Consider the following 27845-nt stretch of genomic DNA (forward strand, 5'->3'; position numbering starts at 1 on the left):
AAATTAGGTCATTAGAACTATATATTTTTTGATAAAAGTAATGGTACGCAACAAAAACCGTCAGCTTCTGACTTTTGTAAAAGTTGCATTTAGACTGTTTAGAATTACATACTGAATACATATCATTGTGTATTGGTTGCATTTTCCTCATTTTAGATTTATTTTCCTTACCTATAATCTGCTTCTGGCTCTCTCATATTGGCTGCTTACCCAGCATCCGGGTGGCCGCTAGTTGTGGCTCATCATGTCAGACCTCCAGCCTCACAGTACAAAGGCCTCCCCATCAGAAGGCCAGAAACCGGGGGAATTCCCCAGCCAGTTGCAGAGGTGTCTGGGATATCCTGCCACCCATTGGTCTGAAAATCAGTCAATCTTTTCTCTTGCAGAAAATGAGTGTTGGCTGAATGACCTATGTAGAGGCATCAAAATTGGTTGCAGCTGTAGGCTGGTTTGGCGGCGAGATGGCAAAGGAGCTGTCTTGAGTGGTGGATAAGGCATTGGGTGGAATTCTTAGTCAGATATTGGGGCAGGGTGAAGTGGTACAATACTTCTACCCCAAAACAGGTACGATCACAGTTTACCATGTTGATTCTACAAATGATACTTCCAGACAAGGCCATCAGCATGTAACTCAGGACTATGAAACTCTGGGCTGGAAGCTGAAGGGACTTAGGGTACAGGTGGTTTTTACAGGAAGAGAGTCAAAAAATACTGGAAGTAACCACTGGCTGCACCAAGAAGTTCTTGGACCATAGTCTCAGCTTCCTTGAGGAAGGACTTTTGGCAAGAGATGGCCTGCACCTCATAGCATTTGGCAACAATGTGCTTGCTAAGAGTCTCACAAACCTGTTTTGGAGAGTTTTAAACTAGAGGGTGGAGGGAAGGAGACAATATTACAGACAAAAGAAGGAAACTGATGTGGTGCTCCAGAAACTGCTAAAGAGCAAGAAACTACATGAAAAAAGCAGCTGGAGGGAATGACTCATGGTTTCTGTTGTCTTCTTGCACAGAGTATGGGAAATAAACAAATATGGCAAGTATGACCTGGTAGACATTACTGAAACCTGGTGGGATGAGATTGATGACTGGGATGTTGGAACTAAGGGGCATAACCTCTTCAAAAAGAACAGACCAAACAGGGAGGAAGAGTAGCATTGTATGCAAATGAGATGTACAATTATGAAGAAATGCATGACCTGGATCATGCAAGGCAGATTGAGAGTATATGGGTAAAAATTGTAGGAGAAAGAAACAACAGTGACCTTACTGTGGGTCGAAACAAACAAACAAACAAAAAACCTTCCAGTAGCACCTTAGAGACCAACTAAATTTGTTATTGGTATGAGCTTTTGTGTGCATGCACACTTCTTCAGATACACAGTGTACTTCAGTGTATCTGAAGAAGTGTGCATGCACATGATAGCTCATACCAATAACAAACTTTGTTGGTCTCTAAGGTGCTACTGGAAGGAATTTTTTGTTTGTTTGTTTCGACAATGGCAGACCAACACAGCTACCTAACTGTAACTTACTGTGGGTTTCTGTTATAGAGTGCCAAGTTAGACTGAAGACTTGGATGATGTCTTCTTAAAGCAGATTATGAAACATTTGAAAAGGAGAGAGATAGTGGTCACGGAAGATGTTAACTACCCTGATATCTGTTGGAACTCAAACTCTGCCAAGAATATAAGGTCTAACCAATTCCTCCATTGGCTCACTGACAATTTCATTTCCCAAATGGTAGAAGCAGCAACAAGGCAATCATTTATCTTGGCACTGGTCCTCACCAATAGGGAGGAACTGATCAATGAAGGGGAAGTACTGGGAAACTTGGGAGGAACATTTTATGAACGTTTTTGGTACATTGAAGTGGCATGGACAGAGATGCTTTTGTCATGTCAATGAAAATGTGTCTGTTGTAACCGATGCCTCCCATCCACCATTCCTGGATTAATGAAATTAATTGTATCAGTTTGAAGTTACATTAGCTAACTAATGCATTGTGCACTTAATTTATTTAGTAAAACATATATAATTCTTCATCAAAAATTTCTGTGCAGGCCCACAGTCACAGACCTGTAATCTCCCAGCTAATACAGAAGAGTTGTCATCCATCCAAATTTATATAAAACAAGAATATCTTTTCTCAGTAACTCTTGGTTTTGTTTTATTACAACATGTAACATTGTAAATGTAATTTCTTCAGAATGCATGAACAGGGTTTTACACAGATTCTTCTCTGTCCTTAAGATAATTATCCCACAACATTGCCTTTCGGTTATCCACATTTTCCCCTTCCCCTTCTTGAGTTCTCTAGTTAAATTATAACGTCACAACATTAGTTTAAGATATTACTGGAAATACATTGGCACATAATGCAAAATTCCGGCTTGAATTAAAACTCAGTTGTCATAATTGCAATATAAGATTATCTGTAAACTATGCTTAAATTCAATAAACATGTTTTCTTTGGTTCTTTTGCTGCAAAAGGTATCTTGAACAATGCAATTCTCTTGGGAGACAGACCCTTTAATTATAATTATTCACTTGGTATCAGCCATTTTGCCAAACCCCTTGTGAATTAACAGCCCACACTGAAGGCTGTTGTAAAATATCCCAGAAAATATGAAGGGCTGCAGGGAAATTCCATGTATCATAAGTATTTAGAACTATAGACAAAAGGTGTTTGTACCAAGCTGCTTCTGGATTATTGATAAAAGCTGGATATTCCTTGCCAATAAGTGGTCAAAGATGACTAGGACATTTCTTTTGCTAGGGCTCAGTTTGTGGTTCCCTCAAAAGGTGTGCAAGGCATACACTGCTAAGTGTAGCTTGAGTGAACCCTTCCAGCTCTCACATCAGTATTATCAGACTGGTGACTTTACCATTGGAACAATTGCAACTCAGTATGCCTTCATATTCGAAGAAATAGGTTTCAAAAAAATCCCCACAATAAAGGATATTGATCGACTTATGTAAGGGAATTTTCTTTCCTTCTATCTACATGTGTTAGAACAGATCAGAACAGCAACATGCACATTATATGCAGTGTTTCCCCCTCCCAGGGGGTACTCAATGGTATACAGTACCAGCACCTCTTTTTTTGTTGCTAAAAGGTATGGCACTTACTGTAACAACTTCGTGGTGAGTAGCAGCACCAATGTTTATAGGGGGGAAAGCACTGATTATACTATAACCACTGTCATGATCAAAAAGCTAAGTGCAGATGATAATTAGCAGGTTTCTTACAACCCAGCATACTCTCTTCTACATTATTTGCTTATCATTACTTCAGTATACTCCCACCCTCACAGCTCACTCTGAGTGGTGTGTATTCTTGTTTATACATTAAAAAGTAGTGATGGAAGTAGTAGAAGAAGAGGAAATATTAGCCAGCTTAGCTTCCGAATCACTTATTTGGGAAGGAAAGATCCTTCATTAGGCATTTCTCAGTGATGCTCTACTTAATGCTGCCTGCAAAGTCCTTTTACTTTTTACAAAGAAAAAAAGAAAAACTCTGCTGCCCCCCTCTTATTTTTAAAATAATAGGAAGGGTCCAAGGGTCCAAGGACATAGAGTAAAGGGAGAAAGGCATACTGATATATTGCACAGAAAACCACAGTGACACAGCAGTACAAAGCATTGTGGTGGCCCTTATCCAACTTGGGTTACTTTGTTGGCATTGCAGCTCAAACTGTGTAGGGATACAGGCACCCCATATTTGTGTGGCTGCACACTCCTAAAATTAATCCACGGTCTATTTTTGTCATTCTGCTGGATTATGCTGTGTTTTGTTAATTTGCATTGTATTTTAGCAATCTTTATAATCTTCCATGTTTTTTTTAATCAGAAAGGCTTCATATATGGGTTTACTACCTGATTTGACAGGTTCCCTGGATTTTTGTACATGCAGTTATAAATCATGATGAATCAAACCAACCAAATTTAAAGGCTACTTGGAATGATTAATTTAATGCAGAAATAAGTGCCATGTCCTTTACGTTCCCTCTGAAATAAAGAGAGTACGATGTTATATAGTATTTATTTCGTATATTTTTGAATGTACTGAAATGAACTGATAGTTGATGGCTCAATATATGTCTTTAACATAACATAACTCTTCCTTTAGAGCAAGGCCTAAGTATTACCAGCATGTTCTGTCCTCAGTGTTTGCCATCAAGGAGATCAATGAAAACTCCCAAATCTTACCGAATGCAACCTTTGGCTTCCACATATACGACAGTTATATCAATGCAAGGATGACTCATCAGAACACCCTGAAGCTTCTTTCCAGCCAGGAAAAGATTATTCCGAACTTCAAATGTGATAAGCAAAAGAATTTGATAGCTGTCATTGGGGGACTTGACTCTGAAATATCCCTTTACATGGCTACTCTGTTAGGCATCTACAAGATTCCACAGGTAACATGCATGTGTCATACACCTTAACCTAGTGTAATGTAATATTTATTCTTTTACTATTTAGCTTAAAACTCAATGTCCGTTGTCTCCATTTGTTTTCTTTTTTGTAAGGAACTATAAGCCTGTGAGAGAAATAGATAATTGTGTTTTTTAATCTATTGTACATTTAGATGGAAATAGTGAGATATTTTGAAATCACCTGCCAAATAAAATGGTCAGATTTGGGTGGGCAGGTGTGGGAATTCACCAAGTCAGATTACAATCAGAAAAACGGTTAAGGGGTGAGAAATGAAGTCCCAAGACTTGCCTTAGGCGTCTAGGGCTAGAATCCTACAACACCTTGAAGGCTACAGGTTCTCTATGTTTACAATACTTTCTTAACAGGGAAATGTGATATCTTCATCCAAAAATAATGGAGTCATTTGGAGACTTGAAGACCTGGATATTTTCCTAGTTTAAAATATTTCTGTAAGTGGGATGATTAATACTTATTCCATTCAGTAGTGTGGGAACTGAGACACAAATGTTAAAGGTATATGAAGTACTTTCTACAGCGTTCAAGTACACCACAGAACCATATTATACATTGCAAAAAAGCTGGTTTAAAGGATGCCGGTGTAGATTAAGCTGGTGTAAGGTTGCAGTAGATCCAAACCCCATTGAGCTTTCCAGCTGCTGGCAAAGGGAAATCAAGACTTTAACATAGGGTTTTATGCTGGGTTGCCATTTCACATGACCTTATTTATGTAATTTTACTATTGTGTTGATTTTTAAAGATTTTCCTCCTTTCGCTTAGCTTGCCTATTGTATAATTGCTCCAGTGATGGATGTTAAAAACCAGCTGCCTTCATTCTATCGAATGGTGCCGAGTGAAGAATATCAGTATACAGGGATTGTCCAGCTTCTTCTGCATTTCCAATGGACATGGGTTGGGATACTTACAATGGATGACGATAATGGAGACCAGTTTGTAACGACATTGATGCCAATGCTTTTGCAGCATGGAATCTGCATAGCCCTCAATGAAAAAACTCCACCTGTATCTCAGGCTATAGAGAAGCTTTCATTTGATTCCATTCTGAAAAGGGCTTGTTATCTATCCAACTCTAAGATCAAAGTGCTGATCGTAAATGCAGAAAATCCCACCATAACATGTTTGACATGGACAATATATTTATATGTTACATTGAAAAGCATTACAGAGACATCAGTAGGCAAAGTATGGCTTATTACAGCTCAGTGGGATTTCTCATTGGATATAATGCTCAGGGCTATTGATATACAAGTTTTTGATGGTACCTTGAGTTTTGCAATACATTCAAATGCAGTGCCAGGGTTCAGAAAATTCCTTTATCACCTACAACCAAACGCAGAAAAAGGAGATGATTTTATTAGGATCTTCTGGGAACAGGCTTTCAGTTGCTCGTTTTCTGGTTCTAAGGAGGTCAAGCAAACGTCTGATAGTTGCACTGGTGAAGAGAAGCTGGATAGCCTCCCTGGGACACTCTTTGAGATGAGTATGACTGGCCAAAGCTACAGCATCTACAATGCAGTCCATGCCATAGCACATAGTTTACATAAGATGTACTCATCCAGGTCAAAACACAGAGCAATGCAGGACAGAGCTAGATTGGATGTTTCAAATCTGCAATCTTGGCAGGTAATGTTTCAAATAAAGAGTACTCTTCTAATAGCCAGTTTAGTGTATGATGGCACACAATTCAGAGCATACCTAAGAAAATGTTTATTTTTTCTTGAACACGGATTCACGGATTTTCTTGAACACGGCTCTAAATGGCTGATTTAGAGCCGTCCAGAGGTTACCTGACTCTAACTCTCCTCAGCCCAAGAAAGCAAGATGAATGGTCACAAATGATGAGAGTCATAGTTCCAAAAAATAAAAAAATAAAAAAATCAGAAGGGTCACAGATTTTGCATCCATTCAGCAAGTGATCTCATAGAATCATTCTTCCCCTTTTTCGCATCTACCTTGGTTTATGTAATGCTGATCTACCCTACAAAACGTCTTGCTCTGGACCTAATCTATTGTTCATAGATTTTACTCTGTGAATTATTATGATCAAATATAATACTCTGTTATTGTTATTGTCATTGACACCTAATGATTTCAGGAATGACCATGTTTACAGGCAATGAACATAAGGACACCCCATCCCACTCCATTCTGCCCCTTTTTGTGACATTTTCATGACATTTTCAGGTTATTTCTGGGATTGGTGTGATGCACACACATGTGGCCATGCACATCTCTGACAGGCCTAAACTGGTCACTAGCTGTATAGTCAGGGACTGGAGCTTATTAAAACTAGAATGATATATTAGAATGATCTTGTTCCTTTTTTATTATTTTGTAAAATCTGCCTTTGATTGTTTTCATTCAAGATTCATCCTTTCCTGAGAAGCATCATATTTAACAATAGCGCTGGTGATAAAGTGTCTTTGAATGAGAAGGGTGAATTAGCAGCTGGATTTGACATAATAAACTGGGTTGCTTTCCCAAACCAATCGTTTGCAAGTGTGAAAGTAGGAATGATGGATCCAGAGGCTGTAACAGATCAAGACTTCACAATCAATGATAAGGCTATCACATGGCACAACACATTTAATCAGGTGGGATTCAAACATAGTTATTGCAGAAAATGTCAACAGGGAAAGAGTTCAATATTTAAACTTTCCCCTATGGTGGTGATCAATGAGAGGAGAAATCAAAACAGCAGACAAGAAAAAGCTTATGGAATACCAAATAAAAACAAAACTAAATGTTGTCCCCGTACCTTCTGACTATCTGGCAGGAGTCCAGCAGGGTTTGATAGACTGTCTATCATTGATTCTAGCTGTTCCCTACCTTTCTGCTTTCCTTTGTCTAAAAATTAAATTATATTTTTCTATATTTTCTTGAAATATGAGTCAAAATGGGTTAAAACAACTTTTCTCATGCTAGACAGCCATTCTAGCCATTATTGAAATCTCACTAAATATGAAAGTTATTTATGACAAGATGCCTTTGCAACCTGAAGCCTTTTCATGAGTTCTTTTTTTCAATAATTAGCAAGGTTAGAAACTTTCCATTGACTTACAGTGAAGTGCTGTAAAAGAATTAAATGTGTATAGAATGGCAGCCTTAGAAACCTCACTTCTATTATAAACATATTTATTTACACCACCATAGAGTACTTGAATACAACAGCAATTTGTTTTTCTCCTCTTCTTATCAAAAGGCGCAGCCGCTTGCTGTGTGTAATGACTACTGCTATCCAGGATACAGCAGAAAAAAGAAGGAAGGGCAGCCATTTTGTTGCTATGATTGTACTCTGTGCCCATATGGGAAGATTTCAAACCAAATGGGTAAGGGCACACAATGTCTAATGGTATAAGTAATGCACTGCATCTTTCAATAGATTTACTTTCAGCTCTACAAAACAGAAAACAGATTATGATCATCAAGTTACGAGGCAGATTCCATATATGTTACACCAGATAGACATAACTCCATAAACCTGTTTTTATAAAGCACAAGCTATGATAATCTTTGCTATCTCTTATGGAAAGAGAACACTTAGCAAGGTTATGACATAGTATTGTCTAAGGAAATTCTGAATTCTGGAAAAGTCATTCCATGGCTGAAATGTAGATCTCTGAATCATATAACTACACCCCCTCTGCTCCCCACTTCCTTGTATTGTACTTTTATGTAGCATTTGACAGTAGATATTTCAAAAATGAAAAAATAAACTTGGACTAAAATAAAGCAAAACTTCACACCATTAGAAGGGCCCACTTTTGTTTGGACTGCTTTAAAACAGAGTTGTCTCACTTTGGGAGGACTCCAAAGATTGCGTTATATTTCATCATCATTGGGCTGTTCATTGGGCTGTTATTCATCAGTTTTTACACTTCCACTATCTTCGGCAGCAGACCTTGGCTCAAAAATATAACAAAATATACATGAAAATATGTACTTGAGGGCGGGGGAGGTATTTTTAAAGAGTAGGATTTTTCAAGGATAATTGAAATGCACATTGTTATACAGCTCTTATTTTATAAATATTTGGTGATTTCTGAAGACATACAAAAAAATATTTTGGTAAACACACATGATAAAGTGATGAGGACTGGAAATAGACTGACAACCATTCCTAGTCCTCCAGTCCCCAAAGTCTTTATGTTCCCATATGAGTTTTCATGGCACTCTCTTTAATATGAAATCAGTGTTAAGAGTGGGTGTGTCAAAATTAGTTTGCTTACAAAGTGTTCTTTGAAATAATAATAGTTAAGTACCCATCCCTGTATTGCATTGAACACAGCAAAGGCTGTCTTCCACTGAATAGTGAGAAACTAAAAGAAAATTTGCTTCATTTTTCAGATATGGATTACTGTTTCCAATGCCCCAAAGGCCAATTTCCAAACAGCAACAGAGATCAATGTCTTCCTAAAGTCCTAAACTTCCTGTCTTTCACAGAACCTTTGGGAATCATTTTAACCTTTTTGATTTTGTCTTCTTCTGTAATCACAGCTTTGGTGCTAGAAATTTTCATCAAGCACAAGGACACTCCCATTGTCAAAGCCAACAATCGGAATCTCACCTACACTCTACTCATCTCCCTCTTGCTCTCTTTCCTCTGCTCTTTGCTATTCATTGGCTGCCCTCAAACAGTGACCTGCTGTTTACGACAAACTGCCTTTGGCATTATCTTCTCCATGGCTGTTTCTTGTGTTTTGGCAAAAACTGTCACTGTGGTCCTGGCTTTCATGGCCACCAAGCCAGGATCGAGGATGAGGAAATGGGTGGGGAAAAGTCTGGCCAATTCTGTTGTATTTAGCTGCTCCATTATTGAAGCTATCATTTGTGTTGTGTGGCTATGCACTGCTCCTCCATTCCCACATTTGGACACACATTCTCTCATGGAAGAAATCATAGTGGAATGCAGTGAAGGATCAGTCACAATGTTTTATTGTGTTCTGGGATACTTGGGATTTCTTGCCATTGTTAGCTTCGCAGTCGCTTTTCAGGCCAGAAAGTTGCCAGATAGCTTCAATGAAGCCAAGTTCATCACTTTCAGCATGCTGGTATTTTGCAGTGTTTGGTTGTCCTTTGTTCCTTCTTACCTGAGCACAAAGGGGAAATACATGGTGGCTGTGGAGATCTTCTCCATCTTGGCCTCCAGTGCTGGGTTACTGGGTTGTATCTTTGCCCCCAAATGCTACATAATTATCCTCAGGCCTTCGTTGAACAGCAGAGAGCAGCTTATACGTAGAAATACCTAGGAATTAAATTGTTTTGCTTTTTATGTATTATTCCATTGAAATGACTATTCAAAAGTACCCCTGAAAACATGTTAAATAACTTGGCCTTTTCAAGAAACATGCTTCTGTGACCCTCAATATTCTATATTTCTTTTCTTATTTAGTCTGATATTCCAAATCTGCCTACTCCCCTTATATGGAAGAGTGGGGTATACATTTTTCTCTGAGGGTCATGTTCTCTCTTGTCCATAGGTATGAATGTAGAGTTTTGTGGCATATATTGCATGTTCAGATACAGTAAGGCTTCCTATCATTGCCTCCCAGTGTTTTTACTGAATACATAGGACTACATTATTGAATCAAAACAGGCCAAATTTTTATTGGTTACTTGTGTAAGTGATTTTGACTCAGGCATTGGTTGATTATCTACATAGCACGTCTGCTGACTGCTTCTCAGGGGGGTCACTTCTGGGACAGAATTGCCCTAGGAATTATATCAAATAGTAGCAGCCCACCGAAACCACTGTTTTGGGGCTTATGGACAAAACACTTTTCCATGGATCCTTTTAATGAAAAACCCCAATTCCTGGAAGGGGAAGGCACAACCATACAATTCTTCCAATTAAATATCATGAATTCTACCTAATGCCTAACCATTGAAGTTGTGATGAAAGCTGTGAAGGAGTCAAAAACCACAAGACCGGTCAATTTGTCGAGAGATAAAATTCCTTCCTGATCCCAAATACAGTGATTCCTTGGCAAGGTCAAGAAGCAAACAACAAAGCATCACACCAGGATACTACAAAATTTTTGGACAGGGATGCTGGAGACAAAATGAATCCATAAGTTGTTTACAAACAATAAATAACAATAACAGACATAAAACATCATAAAACCATCCAAAACCAGATTACAATATTTCCCTTAAATTTACTTTTTTTAAAAAAAATCCTTCCATTTTCCGCCAATGAGTGATGTCTTACAAAGTGCAATACTTGTGGGTGGTAACTTTGAACACTTTCATTATCACAAATTGCTAAATGTCCTCATTCATCTTGCCAATTCCCACATGGATTTTTGTGAAATCACAAGCACAATAATTAACACTCTGAAAGATAATATTAAGTGTCTGTGAGTTTCCCTTTATCAAATTTTTTATAGCCTTTGAAAAGGTTTGTGGTGTATAACAGATTGAACCTAGGCATTCTGTATAACAAAGTATCTCACAATGATTGTGGTATTTCTTTTGCCTCTTCTCATATTGTTACTGCATGTACCTCAAACTGAGTGTGAGCTACATGCTGTTATGTGCGCTGTGGTAGATAGTTTCCAGCTCCCATATCAATATTATGAGATAGGTGAGCTAATCATTGGAGCAATTGTTACTCAGTATGGCTGCATATTTGGAGAAATATCATTTAGTGAACACCCCACAACAAAATTTCTAGATGAACTGAAAGAATTTGCGTAAGGATGCTTTTTCCCTCTGCATGTGTTGTGTCAGATCATAAGTACTAAGGAAAAGGTAATGGAAGGGAATGCAGATGATACAATGGTGGTTGGTTTAATCACAGCTGGAGAGGGGGAGGCGGCCTATAGGAAGGAAATTGAGCAGTTGGGGGAGTGGTGCAGGAAAAACAACTTACTCCTTAACTTAAAGAAAACAAAAGAGATTATTGTGGCCTTTAGGAAATGTAAATTGAATATTCAGCCATTTATTATTGAGGGGAAGTGCGTGGAACAGGTCTTGGTGTTTCAATTTCTGGGAATGGAGTTGAGAGATGACCTAACCTGGGGAGAAAACAGCAAAGACCTGATGAAGAGAGCACAGCAGTGGTTATATTTTCTGAGAATCCTCTGGAAATACAATCTCTCAAAGGACCTGTTGATGGCATTTTACCATTGTACTGTGGAGAGTGTATTAACTTATGGTCTGTGTGTGCGGTTTGGGAGCTGCACAGCCAGGGAAAAAACAATGCTGTCCAGGGTTGTAAAGAATGCAGAGAGAATAATTGGGTGCACTCTTCCCACCTTAGATCAAATCTATGCTGTCAGGTGCCATAAGAAAGCTACAGAGATAGCGCAGGATAGTACGCACCCTGGAAATGATCTCTTTCAGCTTCTGCCTTCTGGAAGAAGGTATAGGGTTATAAAGACCAGGACTAGCCACCTGAGAAACAGTTTCTACGCAATTGCAATTCTGGTTCTAAACGCAGCATAAGGAGTCTCTATAGTATATTGTATTTTAAAATGGGGTTTCAGAGTTTTTAGGGGTTTTTGAATGTCTTACATAGATTTTCAATTTCATTGTTCTATATGGGACAATGACAATAAAGATATTGTATCGTACCATATCGTATCGTATTGTAGTGGTTGTAGACTAGGGATGGGGAGCGAATTTGTGGCCCTCCAGACTACAATTCCCATAGTCCCTGATGATTGACAAACTGTCTGGAGCTGATGGGAGTTTGAGCCCATCCACATCTACAGAACCATAGGTTCCTTCTCCCACTTGTAAACACATATGTAGGTCCAAAGCAAATTCATAATTACCTTTGAGTAACTTGTACAAATTTAATTCTTAGGACGGCATGAAGAACAGTATGATATAATGCTATAATCTGAGGAAACTGTATAAAAGCCTAGTATGTTCTAATAAAAACAGCTTCCTACCATCAAAAACAATTTGCCTTATACTTGCTGGCTATTCAGCTTAAATATCACTGATCAAACTTTGGACTTATGAATGCTTTGCTACTCAACTGTTAAGATCTAAACTTTGTAACAAAACATGCTTAAGCACTATTTATTGTTCTAGGCTAATATTTACTTTTGATATTTATGTCTTATTTATTTGTCAATCAAAGTGAACCAAGAATTCAAAGATTTCCCTACTCATAACTAACATTGAAGAAGTGGTAATCAGTTACAGGCAATGAGCCTAGGACTCCCTAGATGTATATAGTCTTTCTTCTATGCATTACACTTTATATTTGCTTATTATTTTGGTTTGACTTGGTTTGGCATGTTGTTGTTTTTTGTTTCTCCTCATCATGCTGATTCTATATTCCACATGTCACTTTGTCACATCATAGAATCATAGTATTTTAGAGCTGGAAGGAACCACGTGGAACCCCTGCAATGTAGGAAACTTTTGCCCAACATGAGGCTCAAACCCATGACCCTGAGATAAAGAATCTCATGCTCTACCTGACTGAGCTATACTATTATTTCAGGTAATTTATCACTTACTTTTTTCTCCCTCCTCTCAGTCTTTCCATACTTTCCAATCCAGACGTATTATTACTTTTTGTATCTTCCCTTTAGTTCATTTCTTTCTATTTTATTCCATAAAACACCCAAGATTTCTCCCCATTATTTTTCTCAACCAAAGAAACATACTGCATAACGCTCATATCCATTCAATTATATGGACCACATTTTAAATGACATTTATTTATTTATATTGATTGATTTAAAAATGTTCTTTAATAGTAATTTCAGCTGTATCTCTGATTTTGCTATTGAGATCCATTGCTATTGGAGTGTGACTTCAGAGGTGGATTTAGGTTAGTACTACTGGATCCACCACACTGGGCACCAAGCTTATGGGGCATTGGAATGCATCACAACTAGAAATAGTGTATTGATGACTGGCTGATAGATTTTACAGAAAGTTGTGTTCAATGTGGCTTTCTTGAGCAGCACATTCACAGTTACCACAGTCTCTGAAACTCTGAAAGTAGATATTGAATACTCAGTGCTAGGATGCTGGGTGGTGTAGAGGCAGGGTGACAGCTGTCAGACTGATCTGTGTCCGATTGCCTTCATCAGAAAGGGTCCAGAGCCACTGAACAGGCTGGACCTTTATTTTGGATTGATGCTGGGCATTCTGCATGAATATGTGGCTCAAGATGATGGGGTTGTTTCTTTTGCCTCTGCTTCTCTTGTTTCTGCGACTCCCTCAGACTGACTGTGATTCACATGCTGTTATGAATACCATGGTTGATTCCCCCCAGTTCCCACACCAATATTATCAGTCAGGGGACCTAACAATTGGATTTATTGTTACTCAGTATGGCTACTTATCTGATGAACTATCATTCAGGGTACATCCCACAAACGCGTTTCTGGAAGAACTAAAACTTATATAAGGAGTATGTTTTCTCTGCGTACTTCAGGCCAGATCATAACTATTACTCCTTGAAAAAAGTGGTTTAAAAATGTCCTTAATGAATTCTGGGTATGCTATACACATATATCAAGAAGTAAGGCTATATATCTGCCTTAATTAACTCTTTCTTCAGTTCAAGGACAAAGAACTACCAGCATATCTTGTCCTTGGCATTCGCTGTCAAGGAGATAAATGAGAACCCTGAACTTCTACCAAATGTCAGCCTTGGCTTCCACATTTATGACAGTTATACAAATGCAAGGATGACTCATCAGAACACCCTGAAACTTCTTTCCAGTCATAAAACTGTAGTCCCCAACTTCAAATGCAATAAGCAGAAGAATCTGATGGCCGTCATTGGAGGACTCGACTCTGAAATCTCCCTTTACATGGCTACTCTTTTAGGCATCTACAAGATTCCACAGGTAAAATATTTGGATTGGCTATGCAGCTTTCCCACATGGAAACCCAGCCAGATGGGCGGGATATAAATAATACCTATTATTATTATTATTATTATTATTATTATTATTGGATAATATTTACCTTTCTACTATTGGCCTTTTCAGTTTCTCTTTTGTTCTTTTTGGAAAGAAAGTGTCAGTCTGCAAACAATGAATGTGTAGTTAACACAACTGTGTAATTGGCCCCCTAGTCATGCTGGAGGAAAAGTGAACAATTAATCCCATTCTTTATGGGAAGGCACAAGTGGTAACCCTCCCTCCCTCCCCAAAACAACTACAAATGGAATTGCCACCACTCAAGGGTATGTTTTACAGCTGGGCCAGAGCATCTCCCATTGGCAATTGTGACACCTCATTCCAGTGTCTCTGGCATAGAATGGGTAGTCAAAGATAGAATAAGAAACCTAGCCACTGACTAAATGATCAAATAAATGAAGTGTTCCTTGTCAATTTAAATAAAATATACAATAAAATACTAGCAACCAAAGAAATGGGATCCTCATAACAGAGGGTTCTGGTTGTGTGTGGGACCCAAGAGCTCACCTGATAGGGTTAAAATAGGGGGGGGGAGTAAGAGGTCCTGGCCATGCCCCTGGGATCACACCAGGTGATTTTAGCTGACAGCCAGTGAGTGGCGTGATCCCAGGGGCTTTAAAAACAGCAGTGTGACGCAAGGAGGGGCATTTGCTTTGCACTGTTGAACACCCGCCCACCCTCCCTAGTTTAGGTACAGTTGCTCAGCCTTACTTTGGTTTGGGTCACCTGTTTTGGAACAGGGGCTGGGTAGGAATTTTTCCGTTTGGCAGATTGGCTTTAGCCATTTGGTTTTCGCCTACCCCTTGGCAAATCGTCACAACTTGTAAGGTGGCGGTTAGGCATTGGCTCAGTTGGATTGTGGGGAGGGGAGGTGCGGCCATCACCTGCCCCTCCAGAAACTGTGTATTCCGTTCAAGGAATCTGGGCATCCTGGATCTCGTCCAAAGTCCGCTTGAGGGGCTAGGGCCATGCCCGGACCACAGAAACCTCGGGGTGAGTTTAGGTTGGTCCTCATCGACCTAGCTCCCTCGTTTGGTTTACCCCATTAGATGATCACCCTGAGAGGTGGAATCAGTTATAGTGGGGAGTCAATGCCTAAGCCAATACCGCTCACGTGATTGTATTTCAATAAAGTTGTGGCCAAAACTTTGCCCAAAAACATAAACTAATATAAGTGTCCGTGTGTATTTATTTTGGGTATAGGTCTTGGGGCCTTGGGTATGGGTCTTGGGGCCTCAGGGACGCGGGTGGCGCTGTGGGTAAAAGCCTCAGCGCCTAGGGCTTGCCGATCGAAAGGTCGCGGTTCGAATCCCCGCGGCGGGGTGAGCTCCCGCTGCTCGGTCCCAGCGCCTGCCAACCTAGCAGTTCGAAAGCACCCCCGGGTGCAAGTAGATAAATAGGGACCGCTTACCAGCGGGAAGGTAAACGGCGCTCCGTGTGCTGCGCTGGCTCGCCAGATGCAGCTTGTCACACTGGCCACGTGACCCAGAAGTGTCTGCGGACAGCGCTGGCCCCCGGCCTCTTGAGTGAGATGGGGGCACAACCCCAGAGTCTGTCAAGACTGGCCCGTACGGGCAGGGGTACCTTTACCTTTACCTTTACCTTGGGGCCTCGAGATGCAAATGGTACAAGCAGTAAATTACAACTTGGTAATAGCTGGGATAGCTGGGATAGGAGGCTTGTTGGTTTTTGAATGTCTGATGTAGATTTTTTCAATTTCATTGTTCTGTATGGGACAATGACAATAAAGCTTATCGTATTGTATCAAATGATGGTCAGTGGCAAGTCCCTGCTATATAGTTTGAAGACATTTGTTTTCTCCATTATGACTTTTCAGGAGTATCTTATGTCACCCCCCACTCACCCAATGAACTCTTGAAAAAAAGACTTTCCTGACATTTTACTGAAATTTGCATGTCTTTTTACTTAGATTGCTTATTGTGTAATTGCTCCAGTGACTGATGTTAAAACCCATCTCCCTTCATTCTACCGGATGGTGCCCAATGAAGAATATCAGTATGAAGGGATAGCTCAGCTTCTTTTGCATTTTAAATGGACGTGGGTTGGAATCCTCACAATGGACGATGATAATGGAGACAAGTTTTTCCAGACCTTGATTCCAATGCTTTTGAAACATGGAATTTGTATAGCCCTCAAGGGAAAAATTCCAGCCACCTCTCAAGCGGCAGATACACATACTTCCTTTGATTCCATCTTAGACGAAGCTATTTATCTATCGAATGCCAGTGTTCAAGTGTTGGTTGTAAATGCAGAAACTATTACTATCTCTTTTTTGTTAATTAAAATATATGCATATGCAGCGCTGGAGGATATCCTACCATTAGCTGTAGGAAAAGTATGGATCATGACAGCCCAATGGGATTTCTCAGCAGACACAATACAGATGGAGATGGATATGGATATGCAAGTCTTTGATGGTGCCTTCACTTTTGCAATACACTTAAATGAAGTGCCGGGGTTCAGAAAATTCATGCAAAGTGTTCGTCCTAAATCAAAAAATGAAGATGGGTTTATTTTGCTCTTCTGGGAGAAGGCATTCAACTGCTTATATTCTGATTCTATGGATAGCATGGGAAATAATAATAATGCCTGTAGTGGTGAAGAGAATTTGGAGAGCCTCCCTGGGACACTCTTTGAGATGAGTATGACTGGCCAAAGCTACACCATCTACAATGCAGTTCATGCCATGGGACATAGTTTACATAAGATGTACTCAGCCAGGCGGAAACACAGAGCCATGCCAAACAGAGGTAGAGTGAGTCCAGTAAAAGTACAACCTTGGCAGGTAGTGTTTCTCATCCAAAGTTAATTTCTTTGAAAGCTGTATGCACATATCTGCTAACAATGTCCTGGTGTTCCTTGAATACTTTGCCCACTCACGTGACTTCTTTTCTCCTTGTAATTTTTTATTAATAATACAAAAGGTGGATAGAATTTCAGAATTAAAAGAAAACAGGAAAAAACTGCTGGTTTATTTATTTGGAACAAACAAACTTTTCTACCCTATTATAGAGACACATAATTATTCTATTATATAATCCATATTAGGGCAATATATTCATTTGGCCAACTAAAATGTTGCAAAACATGATCGCCTAATAAAGTATTAGCCTACTATGGATTTGGAGCATTGGTTTTTCTTTTTATAATAGTCCCACACAAGTATCTTTCTTTTTTTGTTTGTTATTTTTATGACTTTACATATAATGATTTGGTGTTGTTAAGTATAATATTTTACTGCTTAAATATGCTGGATGTGATTACTTTTACAAGTGCCAATTATATGCACAAATTGAAGAATTTTGCAAAAAGAAACAGTTATTTCACTATTTCCTCTCCATTCACATCAGAAGGCAAGGAAGGCATATATACTTCCCTATACCCCGGGGTTCACAAAAAAGATCAACATAAAACCCACAATATATTTAATCAAAATAAAAATAGCACCCCAATAACACCTCCCCATTGGTCCCATTGGTGCACTGGTGGGAATTGTTATTTTGGAAGATGTTCAGTAGGGCTTGTTCTGGGGTAACTTCTAGTACCTGTTTAGTCATTTTGCTGACCGTATTTTTCGCTCCATAAGACGCACTTTTTCCCTCCTAAAAAGTAAGGGGAAATATCTGTGCATCTTATGGAGCGAATGTGTGGTCTATCCCTGGCTCCCTTTCTGGCCCCGCCCCCTTGCCCAGGCCTCCATTGTTGAATGTTCTGCAGACAGAGGCTGTTTGTTTCCTCAGCGACATGTGATTGGCTGATTAGATTATATGTCTGGAAACTGTAGAAACAACTCCTTTTTCTTTCCTAAAGAAGCTGCAAAACTGTGAGTTTAACCCTATAAAAACAGGATTTTTTTCCCTTTGCAAAGTCAGCTCAACAACTTTGAGCTGATCCTCAAAAAACTGGGGCTTTCCCCCTTTCCTCCTCTAAAAACTAGGTGCGTGTTATGTTCAGGTGCATCTTATGGAGCGAAAAATACAGTATTTCTTGTATGACTGTTGTCCAGAAGAGTTGGGTTTGGGGGCATTCCCACCACATGTGGAGGTGTATGCCTGTGGAAGAGTAGCCTCTTCAGCATTTTTGTGAGGTTCCTGGGTGTATCAGGGCCAGTTTCTGTGGTGTTCGGTACCATCTGTAAGTGAGTTTCATAGTGAGTTCTTTTTTTTCACTGATAAGGGAGGTTTAGACCACATTCTAGTTTACTGAGTGAGATTAATTTCATAGCCTATGCCATCTTCCCATTGTTTTTTATTGTATTGTAATCATATAAATTCTTTAATGAGATTAATTAAATAAATAGGGGCTTGTGTATATAACTAAAAAAGAAAAAAAGAAAGCAGGGAAGGGGGGGGGAAAGAACAAGAAAAAGAGGCAGTATTAATTCTGTTGTGGAGCCCCCAGGGCTTGGTGTTGGGTCCCTAGATCGGAGCTGAGACGGCAGTTCCAGGAAACGCCTCCAATTGTTCAGGTCTCCTACGTGGGCACCACCATTACGCTTCTTCAAAGGGTTTTGAAAATATTGATAATAAATGAAATTAAAATTAAAAATTAAAATAAAATATGGGGGGGGTTGTGCCGGTCTGCACATCTCCGCTGGCAGGGGAGGGCCTGTGCCGCATTTGTCTTTCCCCAGTGTGGTCCCCAGAATGTGGTTCCTCACTGGGCCCCAGTCTGCTCTTTTGCGCCAGTTACCAAGGATATTGGCTTGGTGTCAGGCCTGGGCTAGGCTGCACATTTCCTCATAGCCTCCCTGACTTTCTCGGTCCCCTCCTGCCATTCTCACTTGGCAGTGGTGTTGGTGATGGCAGCAGCAGTAAGTTGGAGGCCTCCAGTCCAGGAATTTCATTGGGGCTCTCTTGGTCCTGGTGGGATCAAGATTGTTGGGGTATGGGTGTGTGAGGCTCTGCGCTGCCTCTTCACTTGTCATTTTGGGCTCCCTGGGCTCCCTTTTCATTGCTGTGATGGTGAAGGTGGTGTGGGGACTAGACAAGCAGCTTGGTTGGTTCTGGTGGTCCCTAGGAGTTCAGTGTAGCTATGGCACTCACTATCTTGCCTTGCCAAATGTCCCTCTTTTAAAAATTTTTGGCCTGCACTTTTTTTTCATTCCAGCTTCACTCTTTCTTGCAAAGTATCTCCTTTAACAACAGTGCTGGTGACAGAGTGTCATTTGATGAGAATGGTGAATTAATATCTGGATTTGATATTGTAAACTGGGTACTTTCCCCAAACAAATCGTTTTTACGAGTGAAAGTAGGAGGGATGGATCCACAGGCTTTACCGGATCAGAAATTCACAGTGAATGAAGAGGCTATCACATGGCACAGAATATTTAACCAGGTGGGATCCAAATATAGAAATAAGATAAAACTTAAATTAGTAAGAGGCACAATAAAGAACCATGCCAGGTCATTCCATTCAGTAGGAGAGTCAATCTATCTGTCTACTTATTCATATGTACATGGAAAATATAAGAGCAAGTGCTAAATGGGAAGAGTTCCAACAATGAGCCTTCATAATTCTTCTTACACTGATATATTATTATTCTCAGTAACATATATGGGGGACTTTCTCTCTTATTAATTCAGTTATATATTGCCCATATATATTAACACCTCATTATTTAAAAAGTATAAAGGCCAATCCAAATTTTAAAACATTGTAATAAATAAATGTAAGTCAGTGCAAGAGAAGGTAAATGTAAAACTGCTGCCCTACTGTATTATCTTGACAAAATGAAAAAAATGAACAAGGCATCAACTTCCAAGGGTCATTTTCCTAGTGAGCAGATTTTTTTTGTATAATAAAGTCCTGGTGCGATATCCTGGCCATTCTTAGTTCTATGTTAGGAGTTTTCTTAGACACAACCAAACATAATTAGGAACAGAATTTGATATCAAAAATGTAAGCTGGTTGTTTCTAGTGTCCTGTATCCTTGCTCTGTTCTTTTCACTGGTCCTGCATTACCATGGGACCCAATGTTCTCAACAGCAGCATTTTGTGTGTGTGTGTGTATGTGTGTGTTTGTAAAGGTACATCAATTTATTTCTCTTCATTTTTAATGGATAGGTGGTGCCACTTGCCAGATGTAATGATCACTGTCATCCAGGCTACAGAAGAAAAAAGAAGGAGGGGAAGCCATTTTGTTGTTATGATTGCACTCCATGTCCGGATGGAAAGATTTCAGACCAGAATGGTAGAAGACATAGTGACCTAAATGATGGATTGCACATTGAATCCCCCTTTTCTGCTGTCAATCTAGTTCCCTAAAACAGAACGGGGATGACAGTTGTCTAGTTCTGACATAGATCCATAACATTTTCTATCAAGTCCAGATAATGTGTTTGGTATACTGCCAAATTTCATTACCATTCCCATGCTTTTCTCTTATTTCAAGTCGAATGATGCATGTGTTTTTGATGTACATTTTGATACAGAACATTCATATCATGGGTGTAGTTGAAATCTCTGGAAGATAGAGATTTCTGCTTCATCCATAGTGATTGTAGTTGTAGTTGTACATTGATTTCTCAATGTATACACCTCCCACATGTATTTTTGCATTATGTATTATTGTTTTACCTAAGAAATATCAAAATATTTTTATATAAATGAAAATACAACAAGAAATGTCTACTCTGATAGAGTGTTTGTGTGTGTGTGTGTGTGTGTGTGTGTGTGTGTGTGTGTGTGAAAAATGAATGCTGAAATGATCTAGCTTGCTTAATCCCAGCTGGATATTCTGAGACCAAAAGAGCAATGGTACCAATGTAGAGGAAGAAACTTTCAGAAAGTATTCCCATTTACTCTTACTTAATCAGACAGTTCTATTCTGAGTTCTATTATTAAGTGATTGATACAAACTTTGTCCCATTTTCAGATATGGACAACTGTTTCCAATGCCCAGAAGGTCAATTCTCAAACAAGAACAAAGATAACTGCCTTCCTAAGACCCTTAACTTTCTCTCTTTCACGGAGCCCTTGGGGACTACTTTAGCCTTCTTTATTTTGTTTTCTTCTCTAATCACAGCTGCAGTGCTGGGGATTTTCATTAAGAACAAGGACACCCCAATCGTCAAAGCCAACAATCAGGAGATCACCTACTCTCTTCTCATCTCTCTACTGCTTTGCTTCCTGTGCTCCTTGCTATTCATTGGCCGACCTAACATAGTGACCTGCTATTTAAGACAAACAGCGTTTGGCATCATATTCTCAGTGGCTGTCTCCTGCATTTTAGCAAAAACCATTACTGTGGTTTTGGCTTTCATGGCCACCAAGCCAGGATCCAGGATGAGAAAATGGGTGGGGAAAAGATTGGCCAGTTCTGTTCTTCTTGGCTGCTCCACTATTCAAGCCATTATATGTGCTGTTTGGTTATGTACTGCTCCTCCATTTCCACATTTTGATATGCATTCTCTGACTGAAGAAATCATACTGGAATGCAATGAAGGTTCTGTGACTCTGTTTTATTGTGTTCTGGGGTACTTAGGATTTCTGGCCACTGTCAGCTTCATTGTGGCTTTTCAGGCCAGAAAGTTGCCAGATAGTTTCAATGAAGCCAAGTTCATCACTTTCAGCATGTTGGTCTTTTGCAGTGTTTGGTTGTCTTTTGTTCCTTCTTATTTAAGCACAAAAGGAAAATACATGGTGGCTGTGGAGATCTTCTCCATTTTGTCCTCTAGTGCTGGGTTACTAGGTTGCATCTTTGCCCCGAAATGCTATATAATTATCTTGAGGCCTTCCTTGAACACAAAGGACCAGCTAATAAGGAGGAATATCTAGGAAATTAATTGTTTGGAGATTTATGCATAAAATGATATTAAATTGAGCCATTTTTTCAAACCAAATATATGTACTAACTTTTTCAACTTTTCAAGTCTTCTCCATTGAGTGCTTTTGTAAAAAATATCAGGATAAAAATGTAACAGATTTACACATCTTGGTGTGTACAAACTGTGAATTACACTTTAAAATAGTGGTTAATTGCCATTGGTTATGAATCTGACTCAATTCATTAGCCATTGTGTGTTGCAAACGATTGTCTGTAATTTGTGCCAAATGCTAAGTCAGCATTTTTCTACGAGGCCCTGGGTAGTGACCCAGGGACCCCCCTGACACCACCTGCCGCACCCTGGGGCCGCCAGGCCTGGTGGGGGAAGGGGTTAGGCCACGTGCAGCGTCGCTTCCCCCCACGGCCCACACGCCCCCGCAGGCACGGGGCGCCAGCCACAGGGCCCCTGTGCCACCACCCAACACCCCGGGGTAGCCAGGCCCGCCAGGGAAAGGGCCCCCTTTTAAAGGGGGTATTCTGGGATCTATTACCCCCCCCCGCCATCCTTAGGGAGCCCTGTCACGGGGGGGAGGGACAAAGGCCCCAGGCCTACCTTTGGAGCGAGGAAGTCCAGCGACGTCCTTCCCGAAGAAGCTCTGGAGCCAAGTGAGGATTCCCAGCTAAGATCCTCCGTCTGTTGTGTGGGCAGGTAGTCCCTCCCCTACCTGGCCTGGTCTCCTTGGCAACGCTCCCCCAGCCAGGATTGGACAACTGACTGAGGTAGGCAGAGACCTCCAGGTGTCCCACCTGAGGGAAGGCGAAGCCAAGCCTATGCTGATGGAGCCGCTCCAGATCCAGGGGCTGCACAAGTCTACGCAAAGGGCGCCCCCGTTTTTATTCGGGGAGCAGTAATTTTTGGAGAAGTTCTCCTCTAGGCTATACAGCAGGAGGTGAAAAAGTGATGAAGCATTAAAAGGCCAATAAGAGCAATATCAATTATTTATGGTCATGAGAAGTTTACTGGACAATATGTTAATATAATACAGCAACGAGTCATTTCCTCCCATTTGAAAAAATCCAGTTCTAGGTATATTGAAGTGCTAGTTTCATAAACATAAAGTAAGAATTATTGTTGGGGACATTAACAGTGATGCTAAGTTGTATTTGTGCTTAGAAGAAATATGGGGGGGAAGTTGATTTACAGGCATGCTTACTTTTCGTGTTTCTTCATGTATGATAATACTGTATTTCCAAGGACAAATTCAAATTTTCACATAGTTATTAGCATAAATAACAAATTCCCCAGATCTACCATGAATTTTCAGTTATAATCGCAAGTTGCAATAAAAATTCCGAATTAAATTATCGCTATTGTTATCATCACCATCATCATCATCATTTTTCACACACAATCCTATCTTTCCACCTGTGATTTAATTTTATTGCCACCATATCGTTCCTTTCCCCATTGAATGAAAGGGTATGATATATTTTTATCTGAGGGTCAGGTTCCCTTTAGTATAAACTCCTTGATGTAGATTTTCAGATGCACATACTGCTTTAGTGGAAGAAACAGGTTTTCATCCTCTGGTTAGAGTAAAGGTCTATCCAAGGCTTTGTTTATTTAGACATGGCAATTGCATTGCAGAAGACCCACAAACCATCAGCCAGAATCTCTTTTAAGCTTATCAATGGGATGTTCTGCCTACATACGGAGCTAACAGCTTCTTAAAGGGATGGTAGCTTTTTCACAACCAGCTTAATAAGAAACCACAATAAGCTAACTTCAGAGGGAAAACACAAGAAAAACAGCATTGCTGAAATCAAAACTGCCAACATTCTGTACTTCCTTTGTTCTTTTACCTTCTCTGACACCTTCATGCTAACTTTCTTTTTACATCTAAGAGAAACATGCCCTTAAGATATAATTCATAATTACCTTTGAGTAACTTGTACAAGGGACGCGGGTGGTGCTAGGACTTGCCTAGGGCTTGCCGATCGCATGGTGGGCGGTTCGAATCCCCGCAGCGGGGTGAGCTCCAGTCTTTCAGTCCCAGCTCCTGCCCACCTAGCAGTTTGAAAGCACCCTTAAGTGCAAGTAGATAAATAGGTACCGCTTTATAGCAGGGAAGGTAAACGGCGTTTCCGTGTGCTGCACTGGTGCTGGCTCGCCTGAGCAGCTTCGTCACGCTAGCCACTTGACCCGGAAGTGTCTCCGGACAGCGCTGGCCCCCGGCCTCTTAAGTGAGATGGGCGCACAACCCTTGAGTCGGATACGACTGGCCCGTACGGGTAGGGGTACCTTTACCTTTACCTAACTTGTACAAATTTAATTCTTAGGAAGCCATGAAGAACAGTATGATATAATGCTATAATCTTAGGAAACTGTATAAAAGCCTAGTATGTTCTAATCAAAACATCTTCCTACCATCGAAAACAATTTGCCTTATACTTGCTGGCTATTCAGCTTAAATGTCACTGATCAAACTTTGGACTTATGAATGCTTTGCTACTCAACTGTTAAGATCTAAACCTTGTAACAAAACATGCTTAAGCACTATTTCTAGTCTTAGGCTAATATTTACTTTTGATATTTTTGTCTTATTTATTTATCAATCAAAGTGAAAGAAGAATTCAAAGATTTCCCTACTCATAACTAACATTGAAGAAGTGGTAATCAGTTACAGGCAATGAGCCTAGGACTCCCTAGATGTATATAGTCTTACTTCTATGTATTACACTTTATATTTGCTTGTTATTTTGGTTTGACTTGGTTTGGCATGTTGTTGTTTTTTGTTTCTCCTCATCATGCTGATTCTATATTCCACATGTCACTTTGTCACATCATAGAATCATAGTATTTTAGAGCTGGAAGGGACCACGTGGAACCCCTGCAATGTAGGAATCTTTTGCCCAACATGAGGCTCAAACCCATGACCCTGAGATAAAGAGTCTCATGCTCTACCTGACTGAGTCATCCTATTATTTCAGGTAATTTATCACTTACTTTTTTCTTTTTTTTAATAGATTTTTATTAAATTTTTCCATAATATCTCCAATCATACAATTTTCCAAATCACATATTTTGACTTATTGAACCTCCCTCAACTCCTCTGACAATCATCCGTAGTTAAATTTCTATCTTCACATTCCATAATTATAGTATCACCTTTAAGTAAAATTTTTCTGTCCTCATTTACATTCTTGCAATATTCCTTATTTTTTTCACAAATCTTCTTTAAAACACACTAGCGTTGTTTGTTCCTCACATACAGTCTTCAAATATTCTCTGAATTTTCCCCAGTCCTCTAGGAACTTATGGTCTCTTTGAAGTCTGATTTTTCCAGTTAATTTGTCCAGTTCTGCATAGTCTGTTAGTTTTGTTCTCCATTCTTCCAAAGTCGGTAGTTCTTCTTGTTTCCATTTTTGGGCCATCAATATTCTCGCTGCTGTTATTGCGTACTGAAAGAGTTTACAGTCCCTCTTATTTATTTCATTTTTAGTTATTCCCAGTAAGAAGGTTTCTGGTTTCTTTACAAAGCTATATTTCAGCATTTTCTTTAACTCATTATATATCATTTCCCAGAACCCCTTCACTTTCTTACACTCCCACCACATATGAATAAATGTACCCTCTTTCTCTTTACATTTCCAACATTTGTTACAGGTTTTGTACATTTTTGTCAATTTAACTGGTGTCATATACCATCTGTATACCATTTTCATAACATTTTCTTTTAATGTAGTACATGCTGTAAACTTCAGATTTTCATTCCATATTTTTTGCCAATCTTCCATATCTATACTATACCCTAAATCTCTGGCCCAGTGAATCATTACCGCTTTGACTTCCTCATCCATCGTGTGCCATTCCAGTAAAATTTTATACATTTTTGAGATTATCTTTCAATCATTATTAACAATTTCTGTTTGAAATTTCGAATCTTTTTCTTTATACCCTTTTTCTTTCACATCCTTTTTAAATATATCACTTATCTGATAATAGTGCAGCCAGTCAAATACATGTTCTTTTACTTGCTCATATGGTTTCAATCTCCATTTCTCTCCTTCTTTCACCACCAAATCTCCGTAAGTAATCCAATTACTCCTCATGTTAATTTTCTTGACTCCCATAACCTCTAGTGGGGATAGCCAATGTGGAACCCCCATTTCTAATAAATTTTTGTATCTGTCCCATACTTCAATTAACGATTTCCGGAAGATATGGTTTTCAAACGATTTATAACCCTTTTTCTTCTCTTGCCATAGATACGCATGCCACCCAAATCTGTTATCAAATCCTTCTAGATCCAATAGTTTTGTATTTTTAAGTTTTATCCATTCTTTTAACCAGCAAAGACATGATGCCTCATAGTATAACTTCAAGTCTGGCAGGGCAAAGCCTCCTCTTTCTTTTGCATCTGTTAGTAATTTATATTTAATTCTCGGCTTTTTGCCCTGCCAGATATATCTTGAAATCATTCTTTGCCATTCCTTAAAAATCGTTACTCCTTTTAGTATTGGAATCATCTGAAATAAGAATAACATCTTTGGTAGCACGGTCATCTTGATCATTGAAATTCTACCCCAAAAGGATAGTTTTAACCTTCCCCATACCTCCAGATCTTTCTTGATTCCATTCCACACCGGAACATAATTGTTCTGAAACAAGTCGATATTTTTTGGAGTTAACCATATTCCCAAGTATTTAACCTTTTTAACAATTTCAATACCCATTTGTTGTTGCAGCACTTCCATCATTGTTTGATCCATATTTTTAATTATAATTTTAGTTTTTTTCCTATTTAAAATAAAACCTGCCACATCACCAAATTTTTCAATTTCCTCTAACACTTCAGTTGCACTAATCATCGGATCTTCCACCATTATAACCAAATCATCGGCAAAGGCTTTGACTTTATATTCATTTTGGCCTACTGTCACCCCCTTTATCCTCTCATTTTTCTTAATTGAATTCAGAAAGACCTCCAGGACCATTATAAACAGCAAAGGTGAGAGCGGACAGCCCTGTCTAGTACCTTTTGATATTTTAATTTCTTCTGTTATCACGTTATTTACTATCAGCTTTGCCCTTTGTTCAGTATATATTGCCTTAATTCCATTAAAGAAATCATTCCCCATCTCCATATATTCTATATTTTTCAACATGAAATCCCATGATACATTGTCAAATGCCTTTTCGGCATCTACAAACATTAACATTGCTCGTCTCTCATTCCTGGCTGTCAGATATTCCAAAATATTTATTATATTCCTCACATTATCTCTCATCTGTCTGCCAGGAAGGAAACCCGCTTGGTCCTCATGAATGATTTCTTGTAAAACCTTTTTTAATCTCTTTGCCATTATTCCTGCAAAGATTTTATAGTCCGTATTTAATAAAGAAATCGGTCTGTAGTTCTTTACTTGTGTTGGATCCGCGTCCTCTTTTGGAATAAAAGTTATAAATGCGTCTTTCCAGGTCTCAGGAATCTCTCTCTCTTTTAAGATATTATTCATTACTTCTTTTAATGGTGTCATCAGGGTTAGTCTCAACTCTTTGTAGTACCTTGCTGTAAAGCCGTCTGGTCCTGGGGCTTTCCTCTTTTTCAGTTCTGTTATTACCTCCTTGATCTCCTCGATGTCAATCGGGGTGTTCAGCCTCTCTGTTGCTTCTGTCGGGATCTTTTGCACCT

At 39.4% G+C, this 27845-nt stretch overlaps 2 protein-coding genes across 2 annotated transcripts; both read left to right on the forward strand.

The window, feature by feature from the left end:
- The first annotated feature begins 1169 nt into the window (after positions 1–1169).
- On the forward strand, positions 1170–9707 carry LOC128398820 (vomeronasal type-2 receptor 26-like). Its single transcript, XM_053360075.1, has 7 exons — positions 1170–1229; positions 2803–2975; positions 4130–4421; positions 5218–6081; positions 6825–7052; positions 7661–7787; positions 8806–9707. Exons 1-7 carry the CDS (start codon positions 1170–1172, stop codon positions 9705–9707), a joined length of 2646 nt encoding a protein of 881 aa, XP_053216050.1.
- Positions 9708–10914: 1207 nt separating this feature from the next.
- On the forward strand, positions 10915–22160 carry LOC128398821 (vomeronasal type-2 receptor 26-like). The gene is made up of 5 exons (XM_053360076.1): positions 10915–11153; positions 13994–14285; positions 19491–19718; positions 20448–20574; positions 21259–22160. The coding sequence occupies exons 1-5, from the start codon at positions 10915–10917 to the stop codon at positions 22158–22160; spliced, it is 1788 nt and encodes a 595-aa protein (XP_053216051.1).
- Positions 22161–27845: the final 5685 nt, after the last annotated feature.

Source organism: Podarcis raffonei, chromosome 13 (assembly GCF_027172205.1).
Source record: "Podarcis raffonei isolate rPodRaf1 chromosome 13, rPodRaf1.pri, whole genome shotgun sequence".
NCBI lineage: Eukaryota > Metazoa > Chordata > Lepidosauria > Squamata > Lacertidae > Podarcis > Podarcis raffonei.